General features: G+C 40.8%; 2 protein-coding genes and 1 long non-coding RNA gene across 3 annotated transcripts; 1 reads left to right on the top strand and 2 right to left on the bottom strand.

Annotated features, from left to right (window-relative positions):
- Positions 1–244: 244 nt before the first annotated feature.
- Positions 245–4,471, top strand: LOC121743646. The gene is made up of 2 exons (XR_006038308.1): positions 245–1,460; positions 1,685–4,471. It is a non-coding gene; the product is annotated as an uncharacterized LOC121743646 (long non-coding RNA).
- Positions 4,472–7,589: 3,118 nt separating this feature from the next.
- LOC121805257 (ethylene-responsive transcription factor ERN1-like) lies at positions 7,590–8,394 on the bottom strand. The gene has a single exon (XM_042205056.1). It carries the CDS (start codon positions 8,358–8,360, stop codon positions 7,590–7,592), a length of 771 nt encoding a protein of 256 aa, XP_042060990.1. The 5' UTR covers positions 8,361–8,394.
- A 4,459-nt stretch (positions 8,395–12,853) lies between these two features.
- LOC121743625 (importin-5-like) lies at positions 12,854–20,093 on the bottom strand. The gene is made up of 20 exons (XM_042136959.1): positions 18,724–20,093; positions 18,172–18,375; positions 17,837–17,941; positions 17,669–17,734; positions 17,418–17,582; positions 17,128–17,202; positions 16,881–17,035; positions 16,348–16,483; positions 16,197–16,266; positions 15,984–16,111; positions 15,830–15,886; positions 15,239–15,424; positions 15,036–15,128; positions 14,808–14,893; positions 14,661–14,727; positions 14,504–14,570; positions 14,283–14,419; positions 13,956–14,047; positions 13,736–13,802; positions 12,854–13,511 (listed from the first exon to the last, which is right to left on the bottom strand). The coding sequence occupies exons 1-20, from the start codon at positions 19,951–19,953 to the stop codon at positions 13,347–13,349; spliced, it is 3,351 nt and encodes a 1,116-aa protein (XP_041992893.1). The 5' UTR covers positions 19,954–20,093; the 3' UTR covers positions 12,854–13,346.
- Between the last annotated feature and the right edge of the window lie 3,911 nt (positions 20,094–24,004).

Genomic DNA, 24,004 nt, shown 5'->3' with positions numbered 1-24,004 from the left:
GCTCATGAGCTTGAATCCAAAGAGCATGAGAATGCAGTAACATCAAGTACAGTCTTTAAGCATCCAAGGTATGAAGAGCTGGAAAGATGTGTTGCTTGGACCACCAAAGAAACCAGATCAAATGAGAGAGAGCCAACACATTGATGTGGTCCATGGCGATTAGAATATTCTAGATCATTCTGTTTTTAGTATATAAGCAACATGTAGTTGGAAATGTATTTTGGCAATTCAATCAATATAAATTTTACATTTCCAGAATTGTGTCTTATATTGTTTTTCTCGTTTCTGCTGCATTTTCATTATGGTATGCAAGCTAGGTTCTTCCTAGGATATGCTATCTTAGGTTGTTTTTTTAATTATGAATGATTCTGGTTCCAATATGGAGGAGACACCTACTCCCCATACTTTTGGATCTATCCCAGTTTTAACTCAAACCCACCCTCTTGCTATCAAACTCACAGAGAGCAATTACCTTGTTTGGAAGCAACAACTCATGTCTACTATTCGAGCTTTTGACCTCGAATCATTTTTATTTGGAGAGCAAACAATTCCTTCTAGTCTGATTTCAGTTGATGGTTCTCCTCATCAGATCGTAAATCCAAATTTTTTGGTCTGGAGGCGCCAGGATCAGCTATTAGCCTCTTGGCTTCAGTCATCTCTCTCTGAGAACGTCTTGGCATTAATGGTTGGGCTTACTACTAGTCGGGAAATCTGTATGGCTTTGGAAGCAAATTTTGCAAGCCAATCCAAAGCTAAAATTATGCAGTATAGGCAACAACTTCAGTCAGCTAAAGGACTTTCAATCTTTGGGAGAGTATTTGAGCAAAGTAAAGAGTTGTTGTTATTCTCTTGCTGCTGCAGACAGTCGCATTTCTGAAGATGGTCAAATTCTATATGTTCTAGATGGTCTTGGCATAGAATACGATCACGTAATGGTTGCTATCTCTGCAAGAATCGACTGATGGACTATGCAAGAAGTTACATCTTTGCTGCTTAGTTTTGAGTCCATATTGGATGCTGCTAAGAAACCCAAAATTAATATGGATGGTTCCTCTCCCTCCCTTTATGTTGCAAGAAATTATGGATTTGGATATGGTTTTCGAGGAGGCAGGGGAGGTAGATCAGGTTGTCGAGGTCTGGAGGCAAGCTGATATGTCAGCTATGTCAAAAACTAGGTCACTCATCTCATCATTGCTAGTATCGTTTTGAATAATCCTCCATGCCTCCTCCACCCTCTAGGCAGAATCAACCACACCACAATAACTTTGGCAATTTTGGGAATTCTCATCCATCTGCCAATGTTACCCATGCTAGAGGCACTTCTCCTTCTCCTGTTCCTGACTACAACAATTACAGCAATGATGCTTCCTCCTCCATTTCATGGTATCCAGACTCTAGTACAACGCATCATGTGTCAAATGCTTTCTCAAATTTGAACATTGCATCAAAATATCATGGAGGTAATTCCTTACATCTTGGTGATGATTTTGGGATTAATATTGCTTATATTGGTAACTCTTCTGTTATTTTTGCTTCAAAATCTCACAATTCCAGATCCTTTTTGCTTCAAAATCTGTTACATGTTCCCAAAGTTTCCAAAAATCTCTCGAGTGTTTCCCATTTTGCCCGAGATAACCATGTCTATTTTGAATTTCACTCTTCCCACTGTCTTGTGAGAGATCAGGTTTCCAAGGAAGTACTACTGGAGGGCACCCTTGAGAATGGTCTCTACAAGTTCCGTTTCCACAAATCTACTGTTTCTTCAACTCCTTCAATATAGAACCAATCTGCTGCAGCTCAATCCTCTATTCCCCCTACTGTTTTTAGCTCTTCATGTAATAGCCTTGATAGTCTTGAACTTTGGCATCAAAGGTTGGGTCATTGTGCTCTTCCTATTGTTAAAAAAATCTTGATGGATTGTAATATTCCTCATTCCTCAATGAAATCAGATTTTAAGTACTATGTTAACTTCATTGATCATCATAGTCGATTCACATGGATTTATCTTCTCAAAACCAAAAATTAACTTCTATCTGTTTTTCAACACTTCAAATCTTCAGCTGAAAACCAACTTAACTCCAAACTCAAAATGCTTCCAAGCGATTGGGGTGGTGAATATAGGGGCTTAACTGACTTTCTTCATTCCAACGGCATTCACCATAGAGTTTCTTGTCCCTATACGCCACAACAAAACGGCCTAGCTGAAAGGAAGCATAGGCACATTGTTGAAACATGTCTCACACTTTTAGCTCAATCTGGTCTGCCATTTGAATTTTGGGATGATTCTTTTAGCACTGTTGTTTATCTCATTAACAGGACTCCCTCTAAAGTTCTCTCATTTGCCTCTCCCTATCAGATTCTTTACAAATCCAAACCTAACTATCAAGCACTCAAACCTTTTGGATGTCTTTGCTATCCACACATTAGACACTTAACCAAATCCAAATTAGACTTTAGATCAGATTCAGCAGCTTTTCTAGGCTATAGTCCCTCTCATAAAGGGTACAAAGCACTGCTACCTAATGGAAAACTCATCATTACCAGAGATATAATTTTCAATGAGTCTGTTTTTCCCATACAAAACTATCTTTCAAGCTTAGCCTCCCTCTGTTCCCTTTGATCTTCCTAATCCCATCTCATCTTTCATTCAGCCTCTCTTTGTTCCCACTAACCTCACTAACATTCAGTCTCATCTAACTGATTCTTGCTCATCCCCTATTTCTCCTTCTGCTATCATATCATCTCCTATGGTTACTCCCCCTGATGCTTCTCCTTCACAGATTTCTCTTCCATCTCCTATAATAAATTCTAATCCTTCGTCATCTCCAGATGTATCTCATATTATCTCTTCTTCCACTCCTGTTGCTAATCCCAATCACCATCATATGATCACAAGATCCAAGCATGGCTTTTTTAAACCCAAAATCCTCACTGCCGATGCATCTTCCAGTGATGATGAGCTTGTTTTAATCATTCCCCATTAAGCTAAAATAGGTCTTGCTATTCCTGTATGGAAGTGTGCTATGACAGAGGAATTTCTTGCCTTACTCAGAAACAGAACTTGAACTCTTACTTATCTCCCTCTAGGTAAGAATCTTATTGGATGCAATTAAGTTTTTAGGCATAAGAAACATGTTGATGGATCCATTGCTAGACATAAGGCTCGATTGGTAGCAGTAGCACAAGGCTTCTCTTAAGAAACAGGCTTTGATTTTCTTGAAACTTTTAGCCCTGTTGTTAAGCCTAATACCATTAGACTGATGATAAGCATTGTTGTTACATCTGGTTGGTCAATTAAGCACCTTGATGTTAACAATGCTTTTCTTAATGGTGATTTGGAGGAAGAAATCTACATGAGGCAGCCTTCTAGATTTGAACAAGGTGCTCCTGGTATGGTTTGCAAGCTTAACAAAGCCTTGTATGGTCTCAAGCAGGCATCAAGGTCATGGTATATCACTATGCACTCAACTCTTATCTCTCTTGGTTTTCAATCCAAAGCTGATCATTCATTCTTTTTTTAAAACCAAGTCAGAAATCATCTATCTTCTTATTTATGTGGACGACATATTAATAAATTGCTCTTCTCCCCCTGGTATCAGAAAATTGTTAATCATCTTCATAAAACTGAGGTATCTAAAACTGCTCAAGATCTTCATTTATCTCAGACTACCTACATAACTGAATTGCTTAAAAAGGTGAAGATGACAGATGCTAAACCATTTCCTACTCATATGGTTTCTGATCTGAAGTTGAGTAAAAATGAAGGAGAACCTACTATTGATGGTAAACTCTATAGGAGTGTAGTTGGAGCTCTATAATATGTTACTGTCACTCGACCAGAGTTGAGTTTTTTAGTCAACAAAGTTAGTCAGTATATGTCATGCCCTCTTGGTTCTCGCTGGAAAGCTGTCAAGAGAATCCTAAGATACTTGAATGGTTCTACTGATTATGGTCTACACATCAAAGCCTCAAGTTATACTTTGTTTGGTTTTCTAATTTTGATTGGGCTTCAGACATTGATGATAGAAGATCTACATCAGGTTATTGTGTTAACTTTGGTGATAACTTGGTCTCTTGGTGTGCAAAGAAACAAAAAGTTGTGTCCAGATCTAGTACCGAGGCAGAGTACAGAAGTTTGGCACTTGTTGTCTCTGAAATCACTTGGTTAAAATCTATTTTGCAAGAGCTGAATATTAAGCTCAAAGCCCCACATGTTGTGTGGGTGGACAATCTCAGCACTATAGCTATGGCGTCTAATCATGTCCTACATTCTCGAGCCAAGTTTATTGAACTTGATATTCATTTTGTGAGAGATAAAGTCGTTGATAAAGAAATTGATGTAAGGCATGTGCCTTCTCATGATAGGTAGCTGATGTGCTAACCAAACCACTAAGTCTCCAATTCTTCACTAGGCTGCATAATAAACTTGGTGTTTTCTCACTTGCCTCCCTCGAATTGAGGGGAGATGTTAGACTATACACCTTCAGTCCAAACCATCAGCATACAAAGGTCATGAGTTGTGCACAACTGATGCACTTTTTATTAGCACTATAAATACCTGCAAATATACGGAGTAGGAATAGTATAACTAAAGATTAGTACCGGATATCGATCACGGGAAAACAGACACAGACTGTCTATCCACTACTAAAACTCAATTACTATTTGGAAAACCAAAAGATTTTTTAATTTTTGAAAACAAAGAACAATTGAAAGCAATAAACAACTAATTGCAAATAAAACGCGAAGATAAAAGTATAGAGATAAGGGAATTCCAGGGATGTGCGTTCACAGTTATGGTTATACAAATTCCAACTACAATACCCTAGTACAGTTCTTACTTTGATAGAACGAGTCACCTAGTTTATGCTCATGCGATGTACACACCTTGGTTACAAACATGGGTTGTCAATCCTAAATACGTAACTCCTAAAAGCTCCTAAGACCCTTAAAAGTCCTCACTCAATTAACAGTGTCATTTTAAAGGAAGCTAATTGTAGTGTCTATTAAGTGGACCTAACTCGCCAACCTGCTCTCACGATTACGTAACAAGTTATATTAATTCATCACATAATGTGTCACTCAAACGTGAAGTTATCCAACAGGAAGAAACAAAGTAAGAACAAACGGATATTAAATAGAAAAGGGAATTGTATAACCCAAGTCGTTACTAACACATCCCTAGAATCCTATGAATTTAGTTACACATGATTGAATAATCTAAAAACATAGATTGAAGGGAAGACAATGAAATCATAAAACTAAAGCAAATAAAACCCAAAGGTTGAATCCTTGTAGCTTTGATGATCTTGAATCCTTCTTCAACTCCTTGCACAATGAAGTACTCTAACTTTTAATCTCTGGAAAATATATTGCGAAAAGAGGATCCTAATGAAGAGGTTTGATGGGGTATATATAGAGGAAAATTTAAGTTCTTCAAATAAGGAAAATGGTTGCAAAATATGATAAATTTTTTAGAGAAAGTAGGGCAAAAACTGCTGGCCGCTTTTTTCCAGCGGGCCGCTGCACCTTGGCCAGCGGTCGCTGTGGGTTGATCCGAGGCTTCTGACTCTTGGGCAGCGGTCGCTGCACTTTTTTCAGCGGTCGCCGGCTATCATCCCGTAACTTTCTAGACCCTTTATAGCAGTCACCACGCATTACCCAGCGGTCGCTGAGCATGTTCTTCATTCCATGCACAACTTTCCCGGAGTGAACCGCTGCTGACTTGGCGGTCGTTAAGCGCCGGCGGTGTTGCAGCGGTCGCTGGACGTTCCCAGAATTTCCATATTCCAACTTCGCGTTTTGACTCCCTTTTTAGGCTCAAATATGCACATTTCTCACGAAACACGTCAAAATAACAAAATAGATAAAAAACATACAAAATATGGACATGAATTGTGATTTTGACATAAAAAACGGACCAAATAATGGCTTTAAAACCGTGCAAAATCCAAGCGTATCAACTCCCCCAAACTTACATTTTTGTTTGTCCTCGAACAAAACACAAAAGACACAAGAATAGACACACGGAATGCACAAGGACTAGACGTCATAATTGCCTCAAAGTATATAAAAGATAAATTAAGCATGTATTAACGCAATCAAATCAAGTAACTTATTAGTGCACTTTCATTACTAACTCGTGGAACACCTTGAATTCATGCATTCTCATGTGGCAAACTTCCAAAGATGGGAAGTGATTTATCTCTCACTCTCAAAGTGTACATGGCAAAGTGTATAGCACTCAAATCATGCATCATGCAAAGTTTATCATAGGCTTGATCAAAATCTAATACATTCTCTACTAGATGTGATTAAGCATCAAAAGTCCGAAATGTCATTTTTTGTTGTAATGTAGGTTCTTTGGTAGGTGAGGAATATTTGGCTAAAAAGTTACTCAAAAGTAAAAATATCCCAAGTAGAGTTAAAATGACTTCACTTTTCTAAAACCTCAAGACACTTCTGACACTTATTTTTCTCCTTCAACTCACTTTCCAAAGCTTTGATTTTTTCTTTTCTTTTCATAACCTTTCACCACTTTTCTTTTATTTTTTTCTTTTTTATAAGCATCCTTTCTAAGATCAAGCACATTTTTGAATTTTTCTATTTCACAATTTGCACTTTTCTACAATTAAGCACACTACTTTTTATAACTTTCTTTCTTGTCTCTCCAATTCCATTACAAAAGATAATAAAACTATACTAACCCAAGGAATTGTCCCCATTTATTTTTGCTTCCAAAGAATAGGCTTAAAAGCTCAAAATTAGCTCCAAAGGAAAAAATTTGAGATGGTCGAAAATTTAGGAATAAAAGTAGCTAAGAATAAGATAGAATATGATCAGAAGAATAAGTATTTTAGTATAAATAAAACATACTAGTAAATGTTTAGATTTAATGAAGTATTTTTAAGATTTATTTTGGTAATATGAAGTATATAAACTAATTAAAGAAAACATGCAGTAATGGATAAGGAAATATAAAAATATGTTACCGATTGACCCATTTAAAGACTGAGAGGATACTGAACTTTATGTTACATGTATTGTAATCAAATACTACTACATATTTCTATAAATCAAGGGGGCGATTATATTATTTTCGATTTCGCTCTATGAAACATTTGGACTCTCAGAACGGCTGGGAGGAGGCGATGGCCCAGATCCGCCACCATTTTCAATCTGATTCAACTTTTGGTGTCCAATCAGAATTAGACGGCAGAATGTTAAAAAACTTAGTTACATGGTTGCACTTATTCTTTAAAACTCTTTGGTAAAATCAAAAATTGACTGTGTCTACTTCAAAAATGCCATTTGAATAAGGTTGAAGCATGCACTACATGGGAAATTAATTAATTTGGACTTGAACTTGATAAAAAAAATGTAACATAAGGATAAATTCTCCAACAATTTATTCTTATAAAAGATGTAAAATATGAAATGTAGTCCTACTTCTGCAAGAAAAATAAAAATTTAGATGATAGGAGTAGGAGAGGAGCATCACAATTTATTGATAGCTTCTGTTATAAAGATGAGGCAATTTCTTCATCTTCAATAGGTGTAAATCCAAATCAAAATACACACTAATCCCTCTAGAGAGTTTGAATATCCCAGAAAGTATCATTTGAGTCATTGATGGTATCCCAGTATTCATTTATGCCATTCATTGCATAGAGTGATGCTGATATCTGCCTTTCAACCTTCAATCTTTCAAAATCAGGGAATGGGGCCGCCTCAGTTGGCCCCTCCCCACCTCTTCTAGGTACATATGGTTGAAGCGCAGCCGTTTCAACATCCAGAGCTTGATCACACTGATTGAAATGAGGCTCTAAATGGCTGAAGTCAGGCTTATATGCATCCTCGGATGGATTGGAGGTGAAAACAAGAGAGCCCTTCATTTGGTTGCGGCTAAAGTTGTCATTAGTACTGTACTGAGAGCTACTACTACTTCTACTACTACTACTGCGAGCAATGGCCTTGATGTTGACATCTTGATCAGAATACCTTCTAGCGGCGGTTGGAGGGATAATCGCCTTATTTTGGCTCCTCTTTTGATTCAACAAGTTCTTGATCTTCAAAGAGAGGGCCGGGTTGCAAGGCATGGTGTTCAGGAAGTTGGTGCGTGTATTGGATCCACGCAGGAGGCAGGCAGCCTCGTCATAGGCCAGAGCTGCCTCCTCAGCTGTGTCGAATGTGCCTAGCCACATGCGGATCTTCTGGGTCGTGTTCATGATCTCCACCACCCATTTTCCCAAGGGCCTCTGCCTCACTCCCACAAACTTGCTCTTGCTAGGGCTTCTGTTTGTGGGCTTATATGTTGTGTTGTTGTTGGTTGAAGAGAAGGTATGGAAGTGAAGTTCCATGGTTTGGTTTAGTTATTTTTGAGGTTGTAAGAAGGAAGAGAGAAGTGTTGAGTCTTGATTTGAAAAAGGAGATGATAAAGGGTGTTTTTATAGGAGGATTAATATGTCTTATGCAATTGTCTCTTACTCTCTTTTTTTGGTTTGAGGTATATAATTTGTATAGAGTTGACTGGTTTCTTCAAATATGTGTGTGGGGAGGAGATGTAGTTAGTGAATATTGAGTCGTAAGCATGACTAATTAGTATTATTGAATTCAATGTTTGTTTTGTATATTTATTATGCCTTAACGCATAATTAATTAAGTATGAAAGACAGTGAAAAGTTGTTCAAATGGGAAAGAGATAAAAGACAATTGATAGATATTGACATATCCGACGAGATTTAGCTCTGATCATGCACCACTTTTGATGAGATGTCAGTTCTCTGTCCAGACCACGAGACCGGCCTTCAGATTTCAGAATATGTGGGTGAGACATGAGACATTTAGGGACGAGATTGCTAGAGTGTGGGAGGCAGACACAGGGTATAATGGAATGATGAATCTCAAGCTTATCAGGACCAAGAAGTTCTTAAAGGTTTGGAACAGCGAGGTATTTGGCAATATCATCCAGAACCTAAAGGATGCAGAGCAGGCAGTTCTTGAGGCACAGATGTTATATGATACTGACCCGACCCCAGCACATAGAGCCAATTTAGTAGAGTGTCTGCAGAGCTCATTATCACAGCCAAAATGGAGGAAGAATTTTGGAAACAAAAGGCGGCGATTAGGTGGGCTAGTGATGGAGAAAGGAACTCCAAATTCTTTCATGGCTGGGTCAGACAGAAGAGAGTTAAGTCGAGGATACATACGGTTGAGTTTGAGGGGCAGGCACTGACGGAAGAGACTGAGATCAGGGAGTCGGCGGCAGCCTTCTTTCAGCAGCTTCTGACATCGGATGTTGGGGACCTTGCAGTGCCTGACTTATCCCTTATCCATACACTTCCAGACTCAGTTGATCAGGAGGCTTTGTGTTCGGCGACGCAGGATAAGGAGGTTAGAGATGCAGTTTTTGGGATCAATGGTGATAGTGTGTCCGGGCCGGATGGGTTCATTTCGTTGTTTTTTCAGCACTGCTGGAACACTGTGGGGAATGATGTGATTGCTGCTGTTGGAGACTTCTTCAGTGGGGCTTTTATGCCTCGAAGTTTCACGGCGACCATGATCATTCTCATCCCGAAGAAGCCTAACCTAGTCACGTGGGGCGATTATAGACCGATCAACCTATGCAATATTACAAACAAGATCATCACAAAGATCCTTGCTTTGAGACTTGCACCTTTACTTCCCCTTGTCACTGCACCGAATCAGAGTGGGTTCATCAACGGAGGCCTGCTTAGTGACAATGCTCTTCTAGCCCAAGAGTTGATACATGATCTGGGGAAAGAGCTTTTGAGTAGAGGGATATCGCCCAATCTGTCCCTCAAGCTGGATATGGCAAAGGCGTATGATAGAGTCCAGTGGTCGTTTTTGCTCAAGGTTTTGGAAAAGATGGGATTCTCACCAGCTTGGGTGGGTATGATTAGTAGATGCATCTCTTCATGCTGGTTCTCTGTCCTGGTGAATGGTGGCCCGGCAGGTTTCTTTCAATCCTCCAGGGGGCTGAGACAACGGGACCCCCTATCGCCTTCCTTCTTTGTGTTGGCGGCAGATTACCTTTCGAGATGTCTTGATAGACTGATCAAGGGGGATAAAGAGATGGTCAACAGATGCCGGAAAAAGGCTCCCGTTATTACTCATCTTTCCTACGCGGATGATATCATCATATTCTCAAGGGCGGATAGAGAGGCAGTGGAAAGGTTGGTTGGATGCCTAGATCACTACATTGATGTGTCTGGTCAGAAGGTGAATAATGGAAAGACACACTTCTATTTGGCGACTGAGCACATGGAGTTCGTTAGCATTGTTGAGGAGGTGGGAGGATTTCATAGAGGGGTGATGCCTTTCACATACCTTAGGGTCCCGATCTTCAGAGGAGCGAGGAGGGCAGATCACCTCTTGCCCCTTAGGCAGAAGCTCATGGACAGGATCCACAGTTGGTCCCATCGTCACCTTGCCTTTGGAGGTCGTCTAGCTTTGATTAAGAGCACCTTTGTCGCCATTCCGCTTCATATTTTATAGGTCATGAACCCTCTGTTTGGCTTTCTGGACGAGCTGGAGCAGATACTGGCTAGATACTTTTGGGGTACAGTTGGAGAGAAGAGGAAGCTGCACTGGATTTCTTGGAGACATATCTGCTTGCCTTTTGATGAGGGTGGCTTGGGTATTAGCCGCTTCAGGGAACTGGCATTTGGTTTCAAGCTGTGGTGGAGACTACTGGTACAGGATTCTCTCTGGGCTCAGTTCATGATCCGGAAGTACAGTATCCTCCTTTGTCATTTGCATACATCCCCTTGTTGGTCACATGACAGTCCTACTTGGCGTCGTATTTGGTCATACATGAATGATTATATTCGTTGGTCCTTGGGTGAGGGGAAGATCAGCTTCTGGGATGATGTCTGGATTGGGCCTAGCCCCATCCGGAGTTTGTGCGTCCCGGGAAATGATCATCCTCAATCTCAGGCCGTTGCATCATATTGGCATGAGCATGCATGGGATGAGGATATGCTACATAGTTTATCTTTCAGGTTTGGCGTACCTCCAGATGTGATAGACCAGATCAGAGCCACGCCGATCGAGTTAGGGGCGAAGGATGTGAGGCAATGGAGTCTGACTAGCCATGGCGAGTTCTCTGTGACCTCTGCCTGGGAGAGCATCCGGACTAGACTGCCAAAGAGGGAGATTTTTGGGCTTATCTGGAATCAAGGGTTGAGCCCTACCATCTCGGTGTTCATTTGGAGGTTGTTGTTTGGTAGGGTGCCGGTGGATGAAAAGTTGCAGAGGAGGGGGATTGAGTTAGTGTCTAGGTGTCAGTGTTGTAGGTCTCCTTCGGTCGAGTCTCTTAGTCAGGTCTTTTTTTTTGAGTCAGTCGACGATTTCTGCATGGGAGTATTTCGATGCCTGGTTGCCTTCCTCGCACACACCGATTCACACGAGCACTGATATTGCACTTAGACTAGGTCACTGGCGGAGGTCCTCTTTCCAGAGGGCGCTCGCCTTACATATTAGTTTTCTTGTACCCTGTTTGATTGCTTGGTTTATTTGGACGGAGAGGAACGGCTGCAAGCATGGCGGTCGGCCTTTTCGTCAATCTCATGTTATTTGGCAGGTCACTCACCACCTGCATGTGCTTGTTTTGGCCGGCAAGATCACCACAACCCACTGGAGGGGATGTTCGTCGTCGGTTGATTTCATGCCTATCTCCCACAGACAGCGTGTTCTGCGGTCACTCATGGTCCTATGGCATCCCTCTGATGCCCCTTGGGTGAAGCTAAACACTGACGGTGCCTTCTCTACATCGACACACTGGAGGCGGGGGGGATTGGTTTGAGGCTCTGATGGAGGACTTCTGCGTGCCTTATGCGCTCCGATATCCGCATTATCGAGCTTTGAGGCGGAGCTGTTGGCTCTGATTCGGGGTCTCGAGATGGCTATGGAGCTTTCTACACACATTTGGATTGAGCTTGACTCAGCGGCTCTGGTTACCTTGATGTCAACTGGACAGCTTGGTGCTGCGGATCTTAGACATCACATGGCTTTGATCCGGAGCATGACTTCTCAGCGGCATGTTCGGTTCTCACACATCTACAGAGAAGGGAACCGGGCAGCCGATTTCCTTGCAGGTAGGGGGGTTCAGACCCCTGCCCTTACTTACTATGAACCAATATCTGCGCCTCGGTATCTGAAGGCGCTGGTTAGGATGAACCAGCTGGAATATCCTAACTTCCGCTTCTGCCGCAGAGATGTGGATTGACCCTGGTCACATGTTGGGTCTCTTTATGTTTTATTCGCTCCTCATTTTTGTTTATTTAGCTCATAGCTTTTTGATGATATGATGGAGGTTCCCGGCTTGTGGGAACTCCAATTTGCTTTTTCATGCTCCTTTTTTGGATCATAGTCACTTTTGGGCTAAAATCATGTTTTTGGAACTTTATATTTCAGTTTTATTCACAAATTAAGGGTCTGCCTAAACCCCCCACCCACAACGGGTGTTTTTTTAAAAAAAAACTAATTTTAGAGAGCAAGTAAAAAAAAGTGCATAACACACTAGTATTTTTCATAATTAATGTGCCTATAATAACATTGACTAATAATGAGGCAAAAGGAGTAAGTTACAGGTGACTGATAAAAGAATCTTGATGAGCATGCTTGGAATCCCCATTGTTATAAACTACCAAGAACTACTATAATATTAGGAATAGTTGTAGCAACAACTCAGAAGATGTGATTGGACAAGATGAAAAGGTTCTTGGGTTGTTGGAGCAGTTCAACTCCAACCGTATAACTAACTGTCTGCTTTCCTATAGGCATAAACCAATTCAACCATACTAAAATGTAGTGGACAACAATATGGGAGTATTGTAGAAATGAATATATATTACAAGTAGAAAGATGTGAATTGAACATCAAGTATTCACTTCTCATATGACTTGTTGGAAACAAGAATTCCAACAAATAAAATGTTTTTGCCAAATCCCTGTACTATTAACAATCACAGATGTAACAAAAATATAAGGACAAAAATGAATTATTTGACCAAAACTGAGACAGGAATTACCTCTATGGCAATCCACAAATAGCACAAATGTTCACAAAAGCCCACAAATAAATAAAAGAGAACCAGATTCCACCTGTTTTTGGATGCAACACGGGTGGTCTTGTAATATACAGTCCACAGACTCTCCTCCATTTCGTGTTGAAATGGAGGGCTCGACCAAAACTTGTGCAAAAGAATGCGGAACATCTCTCTCATCAGAAAGAATGGACGAACAAATGCTTGACCGGCACAAACACAACCAACAACTCAATATGAAATCAACGATTGCTACACGCATCATCAGTCACGAGCACTACGTTGAGAGAATTGTCTGCAACGCCAGCTGCTGTTGAGGCTGCAAGGACGACCACGTAGAGGCCAGGGTTGCTGGAGGCAGCGTCTGTTGTAGCTGCCTCAACAAATTTACCATTCGACTGGCAGTTTGCTCCGAGGCAAGATCCTTGCCAGTACAGAGAACCTGCAACGAAACAATTATAGAACGACCTCACCTCACTGACGAAACAAAATGTGATAATAAAATATCCAAAAATTGGGATACAGAAATAAGAATAGATTCAGGGCTTCTCAAACCAAAAATCAGAATCCCAACTACATTGTTACAGAACTATCAAAATGACTACACATAAATGTTTTATAGGGTATACATGAATAATGGTCCTGAAATTGCTTAACATAACTAACCTCAGCAAAAACAGAAACAATTTTCGGGAGATGCTGATTGTTGGGCCCCAAAAGTTCCAAATCAGACCTAAAAGTGGAAATTGTAGTCAATAACAGAATATAGGAAAAGTAGAAATGAGAACTCAGATATAAGTACAGAAGAGATGATGATCAAAACCAGAAACAAAAAAATTGCAAATTTTATTTTTAAGAGGAAAGAGGATCAACTTCAGGTCCTCACCTCTCAACCATTGAGCAAAGCTGGTCGTGAACAGCTTTTGCCTCAATAACATCACCCTTTATAGGTAAACAATTCAACCAGGCAGGAACCACCTATTACAGCAACTTTACACAGTGAGAACTAACCGAATGCGAAGGAGCAAGGAAGTACTAGCACAGTATTCAATTAAAAGTGAAAACTTAGAGACTCAGACAATATACTGATTCAGACAATATATGCATTTTCTTCATGGTAAGAAAATGGCACGGAAGAGAAACAAAAAAGTTTTATCAGAAAATGCCTCCGCCCCCAGATGGAGGGGGAATGGAGAGATAGAGAGAGAGATACCTGAGCTGAATCAATGCTATCACGATGATACTGACATATCTTTCCAAGAGCTGAAACAGCATTATCATATGCCATCACATTGTCCGGCTGCAAAGCATTTGGGTGCCTAATAACTATATTGAGCCTCGAAAGAGCCTCTGAACAAGATTCCAAAGAAAGGTCAGGTTAAAGATATAAAAGCTGAAATTTGCTTTCTATGAGCCACATTCAGACAGCTTTACCTCCAACAAGTGGTTTAAACACAGAACTTCCAAACTCAGCACACACTCCGAGCCCATATACAGCAGCCTGGAAATAAAATTAGTCAATTAGGATATGATAGATTAACATAATTAAGATTATGTGAGAACACAAAGATAGTCCAGAGCTTCTGCGAACCTGTCGGACATCTGTGTTTTCATCATTGCATGCCTCCAAGAGGAATGGAAGATATGTATCATAATACCTAGTTCAAATAATGACAGGAAGTACTAAGTATTTTCACACTGAGACCAAACTCAAATATTTCATGGTATGTTTACATACTTCAGAGCTAAGTCACGGCATTGCTCAGCTACATCATCAAAGATGCAAATGGCAATCCTTCTCTCTTCAGCCGATTTGTCCTTTCCCTGCAAGAAAAATTTAGGGTTGAGATATTGATTCAAGTTTCAAGTTGTTAAACTCTGTTCTAATTCACTGATCTTGCTCACCAACAAGCACCAGACAGGGATGAAAATATCATATTAAAAACATGAAATGGAAATTACTTACCCACATCGGCATCAGGTATGATGACAGTTCATCAAAGAATGGCAAGAAGGAGCCCTTGAATGTTTTAATTAAAGTTCCCAATATTTCACCAACCTGAAACAAAAATTATCAGACGCAAAAGGTTAGGAAGGTCTCATGTTTCCAAACTGACAATATTATTTAAAAATGGTTGTATCCTGAACAGCCAAGTGTAATAGACTAACTTGGTCAAATACTTCTTCTTCTTGCTCATTTTCCTCTTTAAGAAGTTCTCCCTCCTCATCATCAAAATCTTCAGCTTTGGCTCTCTCAGCTCTCTCCTTTTTTCTACTTGAGCCAACTGTGATCACCTGTTTTATCTCTTCCACAATGCTTCTAACCTGGCTCTCGTCTAAAAGAGATCCTGAAATCTGAGAGACATACAGAGGGAAATGATGAGTTACATTTAAGTAAACACAGTAAATAAATGATGTTCAGACTAATTGTGTAACTCATTTAAAAAAACTCTACAAATCTACTGAACAGCACAATTAACTGATTACTCTAGCAAATTGAATTTAAGGTAGGTAGATAGTAGTTACAGCCTCTTACACATCATGCATAAAAGTGTGATAATGAAAACATTTCTCAAAATAAAAGATCTTCATAGAATCAACAGAACACGATACACCAGAAATGTAAGGACTGAAAAATTACGTCAGCGTTGACTTCCATTTTTCACACGTTTCACCTGACACAGATTTCAACTTACATGGTGAAATAACTGACCTAATATCTTAGCTAGAGTATTAAAGGAATGGACTCAAGTGACCAACCTGCACACATTCGTTCAACGCATCCAACATGTTTGCACAGATCTCTATATCAGGTTCCTGCGTTACATAAGAATTGATATTTAGTGCCCAGATACTATAATCATCAATAACAGAATACAAATCTCAAGCTTGTATGATTAACTGAAACAGACACCTTGTGTAAGGCTTCCACTAAAGCAGGAACAATGAAGTCTAAGAGCTGCTTAACATAAGTCTCATTACGACCCTGAGCAATTCCTTTATCGACAGCCAGTTTTGCAGACTGCAACAGCTCCGGCATTGCTAGAAATTAATAATGGAAGTGTTGGTCTATATTAGCAACTTAATATTCTGTATATGGAAACATACAAAGTAAAATCTGCATTACCTGAGACAGCAGCCTTCCTGACTTCTTCATGGAAATAAAATTTCAAAAGAGGAACCAATGTTGGGGCAACCTGCAAGCACAACATGCCATAACGTTCCAAATTGTGGTCCACAATCAACGGCATCAAGCAGACCATTCAATTTTTACCAACCTGATCGATCCACGGGTAAAAACCTTCCTTTAACTCATCAGCATAGCAGCACAACATATTGCAAGCGGTGGCCTTCTCCTCTAGGACACTAGTCTTAATCCCAATTCTTTTATCCCCAAGGGTTATGGTCTCCATGCTGCAATATATAGAAATTTGTTCATACCGGAAGCAATTAGAGACATGCACTATTGGAAAAAATTTGAGCACACTGAATTAATAGTCATAAGAAAACAGTACTAATACACAATAAATAATAGTGGGTCTCTTCCAGGTGCACAAAAGAATTTACAGTATCTTCTACCTTGCAAATATTTCAGATAGAAGACATAAAAGAACCTTCAACATTGCTCGGGACATAAAAGAACCTTCAACATTGCACGGGGATATTCTCAGAGGGATGTTGATGGAAGTTAATGGGCAACTTAATAGATAAAGAATAAATGGTGGCACCGTGGCAAATAAATCCAATTTTCATTAAAACATGAAAATAAACTTTTTAAAGATAAATCTACATGATATAAGAGAGTGTTCACCTTTCATCGTCTGATTCATCAATTTCATTGTCTGAATCAGCAGATGTAATGATAACATCAGGCTTTAGCTGAGCAGACTGAAGCAGAGGAGGCATGACCACACTCATATAAGGAAGGAAATCCTGGCCCAAGCACTTGCAAAGTCTGGCCCATGCCTACAAAAGAAAAAAAATTAATTCTTATAATGTTACTGCCCTAATTTTTCAAGTCATCTGAAATCTGCAGCTCTCAAGGACAAATGGCCTACTTGTAGCATGTAACTGGTAGTAGGATCATCGGTCTCCATTTGTGATCCTTGCAGTGACATAAGCACTCCCATTACCTACCAAAATTGAATGAAACTAATATTATTTTGAATCATGGATTCATTATTGAGCTTTGGGCAGATGCTTATATTGCAGATATAAACACACCATTATGCATAGAATGTGCAAGTGAGTAAAGCAACAAGTCAATACAAAGCACAAAACAAACACAAATAAAATAGCACATTCATCATAAATACAACAATCAGGACCCAGATCTTTTTAAACCTACCTGCTTAGCATCCTCCTTGAATTTCTCCTTCCCAACAGCCATCCCCACCAAGCTAATGCACTCCATAGCTTTTGCACGAAGCATGCGGTTAGACTTGTCTGTGGCATTCTCTAAGATAACTTTCAAGTAAGGCATAACTGCATCATAATATTTCTGGAAGTGTTCCTGCAACCATAATTCCAATAGCATGACTGATAAACCAGCCAAAAATAAAGAAACTAACAACATGAGCTATAACGAGAATGGTGTACCTGAGATGAATCAGCTACCGAAGCTAAAGCAGTTAAGGCACCCTCCTGAACCATTTGCTTGGAATTCTATAATTTACAAAACATATATCAGTGTCCATAGCAACAGCTAGTATTGCATAGTCATGCCTATAATATATTCCACATATTTTTTCTAATACGCAACTTCACCTGAAGAAGTAGAAGAAGCTTGTGCACTATCCCATCTAAGTAAGGTGTCAAAATTTCTGGAGTGCAGTTTTCACTGAAGTTAAGAACAGCTGAAGCTGCATGTGCCTGCAGAAATGGAAAGAACTGTTTAATAAGCACATAATTCAGTTTCAGGAACTTAACATAAATGACTTTAGCAATACACAAAAGTAAATGACTAGTAAAAGGAAGAGGTTTGGGAATCAGGGGGGAGTTCAACCACCTGTCCTCCTGTTCAATAAGCCTGATCACAAGTTGGAAATTGCTTGCAGATAAGTCATATTTTGATAAGTACTGCAGAAGGCTTGATCACCAACCTGTACTCTAGGGTTTTGGAAATCATCCATAGCTGCAGCTAGAGCTGGCAGCACATGCTGATGGAACTGAATTTGCAAATCCGGACCCAAGTCTGTTGATAGCTGACCAATTGCATTAATTGCTGCCCATCTAACACGTGGATGAGGATGTTGAAAGGAATTCAAGACCATGCTCACCACATGTTCCAAATCCTTAACCATCACCTGCAATATGCAAATGAATTGTATTACTCTCTCATACATATGGGCTGCTTACAAAGCTAGTACAAGAAATCCAATGCTACTGATAATATCAATGAACTTATGCACTTATGTGAGCATTAGACGAGATATCAAAAACCACCAAAAGAACATCTAAAACAACCTCTTAACAAAACAACAACAAAAAAGGCTATAAATGGTGCATTGTATATGAGCATGAGACAGCCATGAACATGAGACAATATCTATAATCCAGCTCAGTTATTACTTGACCACAAAAACTCTTATAATGAAAATTCACAATGTCTCTAATCCAGCAAAGTTAATAGTATATATTTTATTGTTATATACCTTGGAGCAACCCTCTGCAATCTGTGCAAGTGCAATGAGTGCTGCGTGATGCTTCTGCCACTCAGGAGCAGAAAAGCAAGTTTGAAACTGCGCGGATGCCACAGGGACAATTGTATTCCCACCAAGTGCTATAGAGAGCCTATCTAAGCATTCCTGCCCAACACTATAGTTACTTGTCTCCCCTGCATCCTCGTCCTTGACTTCTGCACTGTGCCACGCAGGATCATCCTCCACATCCAAAAGCATCTTCATCAAATTGGCAAAAAGCCTGCTAATGAACTGCGGCAATTTGCGCATCATCCCAGGTGCTCTTTCCCTTGCTTCCGCTAATGTAATCACAAATTCAATTGCTAAATGACGCGTGCCTTCCTCCAAACTCTCAGCTTCGGCAATCTGCAACATGGCACCAACAACATCCATAATCTGCCTCCTCAAAAACCTCGGTTCCGTCCCAGCCAACTCAATCAACAGCTCCAACGCCTCCTGCGCAGTAGCCTCCTGCCCTGAGTTCAGCGACTCAGTCAATGTCCTCATCATAGCTGGCAACAAATCCTGGAACCTATCACGATCGCTCGAGCTCGTCAGGCACTGAATAAAATTGATGACAGCACTCAATGCAGCAATCTTCACGTCTGAATCGGAGGAATTATTCAACACGTTGAGGAAAACAGTGTGCAAATCAGTGATATACGGAATCAACGTTTCCCCGATGAACTGCGCCAGTTGTGAGAACATCAGGAATGCCGATTCTTGCAGCTTCGGAGCACTAGACGTCACGCACTGAAACATAAACGGCAGTATTTCCGGCCACTGATTCTCCGGCACGAGCGAAGAAGCGAGCTCCGAGACGGTATCACACAGTTTCTTAATAATCGATTTCGACTCCTCGCTCTGGAGTGAGGACAACAGGAGGTTTTTAACATCGGAGCGAGTCGACTCGGTGAGGTTCGGCCAGATATACGAGTCATCGAGGGTCAATTGCTTCCGCATGAGAATCGCGGCCATGGCGCGCGCCTCCTGGTGCACGGACGATGAGATCAGGTGACCGAGTTTGAGCACGAGCGAGTTCGGATCGTTCTGCTTAATCAAATTGAAGACTGACTCGGCCTGGGATCGCTGGTCGTTGGAGGAAGACATCAGATGAGAAATCAGGGTTTCGAACGGAGCCGGGTCCGCCCCCAAAATAGCCGCCAATTGCGCCTGCTGAATCTGAGTCGACTCGGCGTCCATCTTTCCGAGTCGCCGCGATAATTCTCTAGGGTTTTTGGTGTGTTGTTTTAGTTTTTCTGTGTGGGGTGGCGCTGGCGCTGGCGCTCTTCTATCGCCTCTCTCTCTTCCTCTTCCCCTCTTCCTCTTCCCTTCTCCCTCTCTCTCTCTATATATATATACACACTATATGTATGTAATTGATTCTATCCAGTGACGGTGCCACGCATACAAACACCCGTTCGCGGAAATGCGTGCGTGGGTAGTTTGGTAAATTCAAGGATCGGAATCCTGCGAGGCAGAATGTACAATCGTGAGCAGCGAAGGGTACGATGTGTGGAAGCGGGAAAATCTGGGACGAAAATAAAGCGGCGGCGAATGATGATTAAGGTGGGCCTAATTAGGGCAAAGTAGGATGTGATACGGATTTGTTGGCAATAATTTTCATATACAGGCGGCAAAATTAATAAATTATGAATTCAACAACTACATGAAATAAGACTTTACCACTTTATAAAGTTTAATAGTGTGAATACAGGTCTCCAATTAAAGTTGTCATCGATTTCATGGTCTAAAATCTAAATATAGCATTCCTTTTGTATGATATTAAGAGTCTTATTATTATTTGGTATGAGTTTTAATAAATACACATAAATAAAAGTGTGTGAAAAAAATAGTGGAATACGGTACTTATTTTAGTTTTATATAAACTATAAGTGAAATAAATTATTAAAAGTAAATCGAGACTTTTAGTCGTAAACGGATTAAAATGATAAACCAAAACTCTTAGACCATCAGCAATGGGGCGCCCTAAGGCGCGCCCTATAGCGCGCCACTTCAGCATTTTTATCCTCCTCCTTCTCCACCTGCAGTGGGCGCCCTAAGGCGCGCCCTATGGCGCGCCACATCATCAATTTTGTAATATTTACAAAATACATACGAATTAAAAAAAAAACTAAAATACATTTAAAATACGAATTTTAAAAACTTCATTCATTTAATAAAAATTAATACATTACAATGCGAAATAATAAAAAACGCAAACTCAGCGACGGCGGTTACGAGCCCACACTTCTTCAATCATGTCGCTCATGAGTTGCGCATGCTCCTGTTGGTTGCGCATTGAGGCCTGCCTAGATAAAACCTCATCGAAACCTAACGGTAACCCTCTATCGGGTGTCTCGGTCGATGTGCCTGCAGAGCTAGATGCACGGTCGTCGTCATTCCAATCGGTGATGCTTCCGCCTTCACTCTCGACTATCATATTGTGCATGATTATGCACGCATATATGACATCGGCGATGACTTCCTTGTACCAGAAATGAGCCGGCCCTTTCACAATTGCCCACCGTGATTGGAGCACCCCAAATGCCCGCTCTACATCCTTCCGCGCCGCCTCTTGCTTTTGCGCAAATAAAACCCTCTTCTCACCAATCGGGCAGCTGACTGTCTTTAGAAAAACTAGCCACCGTGGGTAGATGTCGTCGGCCAAGTAGTACCCCATATGGTATTGGCGTCTGTTGGCAGTAAACTCTATGGCCGGGCCGTTGCCGTTACATTGGTCGGTGAAGAGAGTGGACGAGTTGAGGACGTTGATGTCGTTGTTCGACCCGGCTATGCCGAAGTAAGCATGCCAGATCCAAAGCCGATAGTCAGCGACAGCTTCGAGTATCATCGTCGGGTGGCTGCCCTTGTATCCACTTGTGAATTGGCCTCTCCACGCCCTCGGACAGTTCTTCCACTGCCAGTGCATACAGTCGATGCTCCCGAGCATCCCAGGAAACCCGTGCACCGTCTCGTGCATCTGCATCAAACCCTGGCAATCAGTGGCAGTCGGCTTGCGCAAATATGTGTCGCCATAGGCTTCTACTATCCCCCGACAAAAGTACTTCAGGCACTCGCGGCCTGTAGTCTCCCCACAGTGGAGGTACTCGTCAAAAAGGTCCGCCGTGGTGCCGTATGCCAACTGACGAATAGCAGTCGTGCACTTTTGCAATGGTGTAAGGCCGGGTTTCCCGATGGCGTCCTCCCGAAACGTGAAGTATTCTTCACGTTAAGACAATGTACGAACAATGCTGAGAAAAAGGTACCTCGACATTCGAAACCGGCGGTGGAAAACAGTCGGGCCCCAACGTGGTTGATAGGCAAAATAGTCTTCAACCAGACGCCTGTGAGCTTCCTCGTGGTTGCGTCGGACATACGTCCTAGGTCGAATAGGATGATGGACTTGCTCAGCCGCCGCTGCAGCCGTCGTCGCCTTCTCGCGCTGCATTTGCGAATAGCATGCCGCCATGGCCTCTTCAACGGCTGCATCTAATGCTTCGTCAATCGAACGACCGGAATCAGACGAACTAGAACTATTGGTGTCTTCGCCGGGATTCATTTTCGTTGGATGTTGAGAGAGAATATGTTGAGAGATAGTCGATATGTTCGTATGCACAACTGAATGAGAAACGAGATTTATATAAAAAAACGAAACCGCGTGCCATCATCCGCGACCATCGTCCGCTGCGTCCGCAATGAGGCGGACGATGGCGCGGACGATGGCCATCGTCCGCGGTTTAAGTCGCGCCCGAAGCATAGGCCGCGACTATCGTCCGCGGCCTATGCCACACACTCACAGTGGGGCGGACGATGAATGGCGCGGACGATGCGCGCCATCGGGCGTGCCATCGTCCGCCCATTGCGGATGGTCTTAATGACGGACTTAGAAAGTATTTTAGAATTGATTTATCATGTAATTCAAATTAAGTGTATACTATATGTACAGATGTACTTAATTGCTATGCTAATTTATGCAACTCCATCTGCAGTATATAACTTGTATATTTAAACAGACAACCTATGTATAGGTTCTTTTATTTTCAGTAGCATTAGAACCTTCTACCATATTTTTGTTTTAATTATCTTTCATTTAATTTGGTTCTTATTTAACACATTTTATACCTTCCACGGGAGGACCCTCAAGTATATCAATATTCGGAATAAGTTTGACCGGTTCGAGTGAAATGTTTTTTTTTAATCATGTATTTTTAATTTTTTAGGATTTTAATTATTCTCTCTGTCTCTCAAAGTTTATCTCATTTTACCACTTTCGTTCATCCCACAAAGTTTGTTCCAATTGAAATCTTTTTAAAAATAGACATTAAATACACCCTTCGATCTCCTCAACGTGAGACTCTTATTCCACTACACACCTCTATTTAATACAAAGTCAAACAATTTCTTAAAACTCGCGCCGAGTCAAACTGGGACAAACTTTGTAGGACGAAGAGAATATAACTTTCAAATTTTTAGGATTGTAAATTTTAATTAAGTACTTCAATGAAATGTTTTTTTAAATGGCTGTATTTTTAAATTGAAATAGTGTGACCCGTGAATATTTAAGAGAAGAGATGATTAAGAGATGGAGAGTTATTTTTTTGCCATTTTAGTCCGTCCACAAAATATTGTCCATTTTGTTTTTTTTTCCATTTTCGGTAAGTGGGCCTCACTTTTCACTAACTCAATGCACTCACATTCCATTATAAAACCAATATATAAAAGTGAGACCCACATTTTCCTAGCTTTTTTACAAAGTCAAACAATTTTTTTAAATCCGGGCCGAATGGAGTATATTAATAACACATTTGGCGGACGAAGGGAGTATAACAATAACAATATAACAACAGTGACAAGAAAGCAAACTATTGTCTTCTTCAAGTTGAGTCGAGGTATCCCTCTTTCTGCATACGCCCTAGCTAGTGCTCACGGATTGACGCAATATCCCAAAAGATGAAACGATTTTCCTCCTATTGAGTAGAAGCACCTCAAACTCATAGGCACCGACAAACTTGATTTGGAGGTGAGGATTGATGTGAATCAAATTGTAGTCCTCTATTGGATTATCTTAACAAACTTTTTAAGGTGAAAAATGGACTCATTTTAATATATTGTAGGACAAAAGACCAAGCTCTAAGAGAGAGATGATAAAGGAAAAAATGTTTGACTTTGAACAGTAATCAGCCCTCCAAGATTAATTTCAAATGCTTCTAAAAGGCCATCATTGCATTCATCTTCGAAAGAGCTTCGCGTG

The sequence above is a fragment of the Salvia splendens genome, chromosome 1 (genome assembly GCF_004379255.2).
Source record: "Salvia splendens isolate huo1 chromosome 1, SspV2, whole genome shotgun sequence".
Classification (NCBI taxonomy): domain Eukaryota; kingdom Viridiplantae; phylum Streptophyta; class Magnoliopsida; order Lamiales; family Lamiaceae; genus Salvia; species Salvia splendens.
The sequence above is the reverse complement of the archived record's forward strand: the minus strand, read 5'-3'. Positions and strand labels throughout refer to the sequence as shown.